Consider the following 8,861-nt stretch of genomic DNA (forward strand, 5'->3'; position numbering starts at 1 on the left):
GCCTCATTGGACTTTGAATAACACCCAGACAGCAATAAACAACACAATCATGTTTTTGTCAAACAGAGAATAATATTCATATTATTCATTATTTTTATGTTTCTGTAATCAATAGTGACAAAAGTTCCAAAAGTTGCTTTGCATATGACAAACATTTTGCGTTGAATATAAGTCTTCCAAATGATGGCCTTAGTTCGATGGGTTGGATACATTATGGCCTTAGTTCGATGGGTTGGATACATTATGGCCTTAATTCCGTTGGTTATAGTCGACCCCATTATTTATAGCTATGTCAGATGTAGGCTGTAGCCCATTTTTTTATTTTACAACCCCCCCTCTCAAATCAAATCAAATTTTATTGGTCACATACACGTGTTTAGCAGATGTTATTGTGGGTGTAGCGAAATGCTTGTGTTTCTAGCTCCGACAGTGCAGTAATAGCTAACAATTTCACACCATATACCCAATACACACAAATCTGAGTAAAATCTAAGTAAAGGAATGGAATCAAGAATATATAAATATATGGATGAGCAGTGTCAGAGCGGCATAGACTAAGATACTGTAGAATATAATAGAATACACTATATACAAATGAGATGAGTAATGCAAAATATGTAAACATTATTAAAGGGACTAGTGTTCCATTTATTAAAGTGGCCAGTGATTTCAAGTCTATGTATATAAGCAGCAGCCCCTATTGTGCTAGTGATGGCTAGTTAACAGCCTGATGGACTGTTTTTCAGTCTCTCTGTCCCAGCTTTGATGCACCTGTACAGACCTCGCCTTCTTGCCGTACGTACCAGGCGGTGATACAGCCCGACAGGGTGATAATTGTGCATCTGTAAAAGATTGCGAGGGTTTCAGGTGACAAGCCACATTTCTTCAGCCTCCTGAGGTTGAAGAGGCGCTGTTGGCATTCTTCACCACGCTGTCTGTGTGGGTGGACCATTTCAGTTTGTCAGTGATGTGTACACCGAGGAACTTAAAGCTTTCATCCTTCACCACTGCTGTCCGGTCGACATGGATAGGAGGGTGCTCCCTCTGCTGTTTCCTGAAGTCCACGATCATCTCCTTTGTTTTGTTGACATTGGGTGAGTGGTTATTTTCCTGGTACCACTCTCCCAGAGCCCTCACCTCCTTGAAGTGGGTCTAGGGTGACAGGTAAGGTAGAGGTGATAGGATCCTTGACTAGTCTCTCAAAGCACTTCATGGTAACAGAAGTGAGTGCTCCAAGGCGATAGTCATTTAGTTCAGTTACCTTTGCTTTCTTGAGTACAGGAACAATGGTGGCCATCTTGGAGCATGTGGGGACAGCAGACTGGGATAGGGAGACATTGAATATGTCCATAAACACACCAGCCAGCTGGTCTGCCATGCTCTGAGGATGCGGCTATGGATGCCGTCTGGGCCAGCAGCCTTGCGAGGGTTAACAAGCATTTAATAGTCTTATTCATGGAGAAGGAAAGCCCACAGTCCTTGGTAGCGTGCCGCGTTGGTGGCACTGTGTTTTCCTCAAAGCAGGTGAAGAAGGTGTTTAGCTTGTCTGGATTCAAGACGTTGGTGTCACGACATGGCTGGTTTTCCTTTTGTAGTCCGTGATTGTCTGTAGACCCTGCCACAAAGGTCTCGTGTCTGAATTGCGACTCCACTTTGTCTCTATACTAACGTTTTGCCTGTTTGATTGCCTTGCGGAGGAAATAACTACTAGGGCGGGGGAGGGTCTTGTAGGTATCCCGAAAGTTGGAGTAGCATTAGTCGAGTGTTTTAGCAGTGCGAGTACTACAGTCAATATGTTGATAGAACTTTGGCAGCCTTTTTCTCAAATTTGCTTTGTTAAAATCCCCAGTTACAATAAATGTGGCCTCAGGATATGTGGTTTCCAGTTTGCATAAAGTCCAGTGAAGTTCTTTGATGGCCGTGGGGGATATACATGGCTGTGACTATAACCGAAGAGAATTCTCTTGGGAGATAATTTGATTGTAAGGTATTCTAGGTTGGGTGAACAAAAGGACTTGAATTCCTGTATGTTGTCACAATTACACCATGAGTCGTTAATCATGAAACACACACTCCCGGCTTTCTTCTTCTCGGAGAGATATTTATTTCTGTCTGTGCGATGAACTGAGAACCCAACTGGCTGGATGGACGGACTCAGATAATATATCCCGAGAGAGCCATGTTTCCGTGAAAAACAGTATGTTACAATCCCTGATGTCTCTCTGGAAAGAAATCCTCGCACTGACCTCGTCAACTTTATTATCCAGAGACTGAACATTAGTGAGTAATAAACTCTTAAGTGGTGGGTGGTGTGCGCGGCTCCTATGTCGGACTAGAAGACGACTCCGAGTACCTCTCCTCCGCCGGCGGTGTTTTGGGTCGACCTCTGGAATCAGTTCATTTTCCCTGGGGGGTGCTAATAGAGGATCCGTTTCAGGAAAGTCGTATTCCTGGTCATAATGCTGGTAGTGCTGGTGAGTTACCGCCGCTCTGATATCCAGTAATTCTTCCCAGCTGTATGTAATAACACCAAAAAAATTCTGGGCTAGTAATGTAAGAAACAATACATTAAAAAACAAAATACTGCCAAGTTTCCTAAGAGCTAGAAGCATGGCAGCCCTCTCTGTCGGTGCCATTTTATATTTTCCACTTAGGTTTTTATCATTTTATATTCTCCCCTTAGATCCCCTTTCCCATCCACCCTGTACAACTGTGTCCATAGAAGGTTAATGCAGACTCAGCCATGGATATCCTTCCTCACTATATTCTGTCTCTGCCATGGGGTCATGGGTTCGTTCATACTCAAGGATCCAACCCTTTTTTCAATTTTTGCCTAAAATGACATACCCAAATCTAACTGCCTGTAGCTCAGGACCTCAAGCAAGAACATGTATATTATTGATACAATTTAAAAGGAAACACTTTGAAGTTTGTAGGAATGTGAAATGAATATTGGAGAATATAACACATTAGATCTGGTAAAAGATAATACAAAGAAAAAAAACATGATTACTTCAATCAGCAGTGCTAATACAGATACAGCACAGAGTCAACAGTGAAGGATGGGTTCAATTCGATTGCCTTACACCAGGGCTCTCCAATCTGTTCCTGGAGAGCTACACTTGGAAAAAAGTGTTAAAATCAAATGTTATTTGCCACATGCGCCGAATACAACAGGTGTAGACCTTACTGTGAAATGCTTAATTACAAGCCCTTAACCAACAATGCAGTTTTAAGAAAATAGTTAAGAAATATTTAAAATATAAACTAAAGAAAAAAAAATAAACAAAGTAACAAAATAAAATAATAATAACGAGTCTATTTACAGGGGGTACCTGTAAATAGTCAATGTGCGGGGGTTCAGGTTAGTTGAGTTAATTTGTACATTTAGGTAGGGGTAAAGTGACAATGCATAGATAATGCAAAGGGGTTCTTCGGCTGTCCTCATAGAAGAACCACTTTTGGTTACAGGTATAATACTTTTTGGTTCCATGTAGGACACTCTGTGGGGTTTCTACCTGGAACCAAAAGGGTTTTACATGGAACCATAAAGGGTTCTCCTATGGGGACAGCCGAAGAACCCATTAGTTTCCAGATAGCACCTTTTTTTCTAAGAGTGTACCGTCCTGTAAGTTTTCACTCCAACCCTAATCTAACACACCTGATTCTAATAATTAACTGGTTAAGAAACTGAACAGGTTAGTTACAACTGGGGTTGGAGCGAAAACGTACAGGGGGTAGCTCTCCAGGAAGAGGGTTGGAGATCCCTGCCTTACACGTATATGAGAGTTAGTGAGACGCTATGCTGACATATTTTAACTTCTCTCTTACCTCTATCTATAGTTCAATACGTAACTACCATACCGGTAGGTTGAGATTAACTCATTGCCAGGGGAATGAACTATTTTCATAACACCATACTATCATCCAGGTGTCTATAACAGCACAATTAGTAATAGCTTAATTTTGAGAATCCATCAGCAGCCCTGCATCAGCCATGGTGACAGTTATTACCATGGTGATGGTTATAATTAAGATTAGAGTCTCTGATTGAAAGTAATACTTTTTATACTTTAACCCAAAGACATGTATGTTCAGGAACCAATCAGCAGTCGCTACACGACAGTAAAGACATTCAGAGTCTGTTGAGTAACTCAATTAAATATAGAGCTGAAACTGTGTCCCAGTTGGGATTAAACAAGCAGGAAACCATTCTCTACACCCCACTGGGTGAGAGGTTCGCTTACTGTACTGAGCTTTCTATTACTGTCAAATACATACACATAAAGGATACGGCTGGGAATTGCAAGGGACCTCACGATACGATATTATACTTCGGTGCCGATACGATATGTATTGCATCTTTGAACATCTTGGCCATGTACTGTTATAATCTCAACCACCCCTCAGAGCCTGGCTCCTCTCTAGGTTTCTCCTTAGGTTCCTGCCTTTCTAGGGAGTTTCTGCTAGCCACCGTGCTTCTACATCTGCATTGCTTGCTTTTTGGGGTTTTCGGCTGGGTTTCTGTATAGCACTTTGTGACATCGACTGATGTAAAAAGGGTTATATAAATACATTTGATTGATTGATTGATATTGTAATTCTCCCGATTCTCCCGATTCTTTGTATTGCGATTAGTTATTTTAGTTTTTTACAAGTCGATACTTGGAGTCAACGTATCGATATAATAGTGTCCAAATTAATATTGGGATATGTAACTTTATCCATTTTTTTCCCCCATCACTAATAAAGGCCTGTTGATAGCAATGCCCAACTATATATCGACCCTAAGGGAATTAAATTCAGGGCTACAGCTGAAATACAAATATAAAACAACACACAGATAATGACATGCTCATATACACTCAGAGACATGGGCCCTTGAGTAGAACTGACAGCCCGGTTTGATTGGCTCAGTGGGCTAGTTATTGCATGGTTACGGTATAGTAATGGCAACATCGGGATTGTGTGTTCAAATCCCACATGGGCCACATACAGTTCTGAATATATGTCACTGTCAAAGTGACTTTGGATAAAAGCATTCACTATGGTCCACATTCTACAGTATATCCAACAGCATTTCCCCTGGCAACACAAATTCAAGTCCCACAATACAAGTAAATAGAGAGCTCTGCTGACATCATTTAACAAACCAACCAGAGTCAAGGGACATTTCTCTTTGATGTTGCGTCTCATAATCTATTTCCACTCATTTACATTTTCCCAGGGTTTCTCCTTTGTGTCAAACTGACTCTTCATAAAACATACAGAAGCACACACATGCGCACACGTGCACACAAACACACATGGGCACACGTACACACACACACACTCTCTCCTGTCAGTGTACTCCATCATAATCAGCCCTAACAAACAGAACATAAACCAAGCCAGGCAGAGGCACAGAGAAACGGGAACAAGAGAATGAGGGAATGAGAGAGAAAGTGGTACATGGCTTCTCTGTAAGTAGGTCAGAAGAATGCAATAGTCTATCTATCTGTTCTACTAGTTCGCTCTCTTTTCTCCTCTCCATCATCTGTGCAGTGAGTGAGTTTGCTGTATGTTACAGTAATTGAACTCCCAACTCCAACATCTGTACTGTGCTCTGCACTCCACTGTGTCTATGTGCTCTTATAAATGTATTTATTTATTTTACCCACTTTTTCTCCCCTATTTCATGCTTACGATATTGTCTCATCGCAGCAACTACCCAACAGGCTCAGGAGAGGTGAAGGTCGAGTCATGCATCCTCCGAAACGTGACCCGCCAAGCCACGCTTCTTAACACCCACTTGCTTAACCTGTAAGTTAGCTGCCCCAATGTATCAGCGGAAACACAATTCAACTGACGACTGAAGTCAGTTTGCAGGCGCCAGGCCCACCACAAGGAGTCTCTAGAGCGTGATGAGCCAAGTAAAGCATCCCTGGCCAAACCCTCCCCTAACCTGGATGAAGCTGGGCCAGTTGTGCACCGCCCTATTGGACATCCGACAACGACCGGTAATTCCACAGCCTGGGATCGAACCCCAGACTGTCGTGATGCCGCAGACCACAGGCTGTAGTGCTTTAGACCACTGCGCCCCTCGAGAGGCCATTGTGTGCTCGTATTCTATAACGCAACACTGACTACCCTATTTGAGAAAAGTGTGCTATCAAGAAACTAAAATGGTTCTTTGGCTGTCCCCACAGGAGAACCCTTTGAAAGACCCTTTTTGGTTCCAGGTAGAACCCTTTTGGTTCCAGGTAGAACCTTTTAGAGTTCCATGAAGAACCCTTTCAAAAGAGGGTTCTACATGGAACCTAAAAGGGTTCTACCTGAAACCAAACAGGTCCTCCTACCCTTTTGGAACCCTTTTTTCTAAGAGTGTACTGTAGTTACTGCTGCATGCTGTGCAACTTCAGCTCATTCACTTCAGATAACATAAATACAACAAGAAGACATCTAAACTGAGGAAAATAGAGAGAAACTTTAATAGTGTCAGAGAGATAGGAATAAAAAGAAAGAAGAAAGAGAAGAGGGGGGAAAGGATATTGGACAGCAGAAAGAGAAGGAAAACAAACAACAGGAAAACAGTGCAAGCAAGGGAATAAGAGAGAGGGAGAGAGAGAGAGAAACAGAGCAAATCAGAGGGATAAATATAAAACAGATCATCTATACCTGACAGGGGGTCTGAAGACATGCTTTCTTGTCTCTGCATCTCTTGCGTTCCTTTGCCTCCTTTATGAGAGACTGTGTGAGAGAGAGGGAGCGCGAGCCAGCGAACACGCCTGAGAGAGTGTGTATACGTTTGTGTTTTGATGACGTAGTCTGCGAAGCCCAATGAGAGAGAGAGAGAGAAAGAGAGGGAGAGAGAGTATGCGACGGATGGAGGGATTGAAAGACTTTATTACCCCACGCTGCCTGTTCATACGATATACCACAAACACAAACACACACGCATACATGCATGCACACACACACACACACATAGGAAGGTAACAGAAAAGAGGAAGCAGAGGAGGAAAAGCAGGGGAGGAGAGAGGAAGAAAGCAATCACCTTTAGTGCACACTTACACATTACTGTTCACTCCCCTCCCCATTACCTTGCAGTGCCTGCTGCATGCTAAGACACTCCATGCAGCATCTAACACTGCTCTCAGTGTGTGTGTGTTTGTATGTGTGCATGCATGCATGCATGTGTAAGTGTGTGCATATGAGTGTTCAGCCTCTGACATAAAGCACTTTGTCGCTTGTGTGTGTGTGTGTGTGTGTGTGTGTGTGTGTGTGTGTGCGTGCATGCATGCATGTGTTAGCGTGTGAATATGAGTGTGTTCAGCCTCTGAAATAAAGCACTTTGTCGCTTGTGTGTGTGTATGTGTCTGTATTTGTGTATTTGGTATGCATCATCACATAGCTAATTTCCACTCATCCACTGTGAGCCTTTGTGTATGTGTGTATGTGTGTATGTTTTCCGCTCTACCCTGCACGTTCACTATGCAACACCTACTGACATGTTTATTGCTTTCCTTTAGAAGGTGATGTCAGCAGATCAGGCTCCAGTCTACTGGCTGCCTGGCTGGTGTTGACTTCATTAGCTAGCCCTGACTAGCACTCACATACTACACATACTCCGTTCACACTACACACTAAACTTAACAGCCCCACATACGCTTCACAGTGGTGGTCGGTGCCGTTTAAGATGAGGAAGGACAATTATTTATTTAATGAGCATGGCCTTTATTCTATTTTAGCATATTGAATGACTGTCATTCATATTCCATTCACCCAGCTCATTGTAACATCGATAGGTTTAGGCTACTACATGATACGGGTGGTAGTGGATAGAGCGTTGGGCTACTAACTGAAAGGTTGCAAGTTCAAATCCCTGAGCTGACAAGGTACAAATCTGTTCTTCTGCCCCTGAACAAGGCAGTTAACCCACTGTTCCTAGGCTGTCATTGAAAATAAGAATTTGTTCTTAACTGATTTGCCTAGTTAAATAAAGGTAAAATAAAAAGAAATACTCACATTTTCCCTGTACGCATCATGAGCTTGCTACAACCTACAGCAGCTTATGAGTGGAAGTTTACAGCGAAGGTGTACAGGTCTAGAGAAAAATGTGAGTAAACAACGTGACAGACAGTGACACATTCAAACTGCCTTGCACGCGCTTGACTGCATCTAGCTGATCTAGGATGTAATCATTAGTCCAACAGTTGCAAACTAGAGTTTATATTGGACAAATTCAGTTATGTTCATTCCCAATTTTTTCAACAAAATCGGAGAAATTATATTTTAAATGGCGTCGACAGAGAGGGCTGCCGTGCTTCTAGCTCTTAGGAAACTTTGCAGTATTTAGTTTTTTTTTAATGTGTTATTTCTTACATTATTAGCCCAGAATCTTTTGGGTGTTATTACATACAATTGTGAAGAACTATTGGATATCAGAGTGGCAGTAACTCACTTTCAGCATTACGACCAGGAATACGACTTTCCCGAAACGGATCCTTTGTTCGTACCCCCCAGGGCAATTGAACTGATTCCACAGGCTGATCCAAAACTCCGCTGGCGGAGGAGAGGTACTCGGAGTGGTCTTCTAGTCCGAATTAAGAGGCGTGCACACCACCCACCGCTTCCGAGTATATTACTCACTAATGTTCGGTCTCTGGATAATAAAGTTGACGAGCTCAGTGCGAGGATTTCTTTCCAGAATCAATCAGGGATTGTAACATACTCTGGTTCACCGAAACATGGCTCTCTCAGGATATACTGTCTGAGTCTGTCCGTCCAGTCAGTTGGGTTCTTAGTTCATTGCGCAGACAGGAATAAATATCTCTCCCTGAAGAAAGCCAGGAGTGTATTTTTCATGATTAACCTGTTGG

At 42.5% G+C, this 8,861-nt stretch overlaps 1 protein-coding gene across 1 annotated transcript in view; it reads right to left on the reverse strand.

The window, feature by feature from the left end:
- The window catches only part of LOC123729010 (ras/Rap GTPase-activating protein SynGAP), a 36,324-nt gene extending 29,532 nt beyond the window's left edge, over positions 1-6,792 (reverse strand). Inside the window, exon 1 of the mRNA XM_045702454.1 lies at positions 6,658-6,792. Coding sequence (XP_045558410.1) covers positions 6,658-6,697 — 40 coding nt within the window. The 5' untranslated portion in view covers positions 6,698-6,792. The remainder of the gene's footprint in view (positions 1-6,657) is intronic.
- Positions 6,793-8,861: the final 2,069 nt, after the last annotated feature.

The sequence above is a fragment of the Salmo salar genome, chromosome ssa01, assembly GCF_905237065.1.
Source record: "Salmo salar chromosome ssa01, Ssal_v3.1, whole genome shotgun sequence".
Classification (NCBI taxonomy): Eukaryota; Metazoa; Chordata; class Actinopteri; order Salmoniformes; family Salmonidae; genus Salmo; species Salmo salar.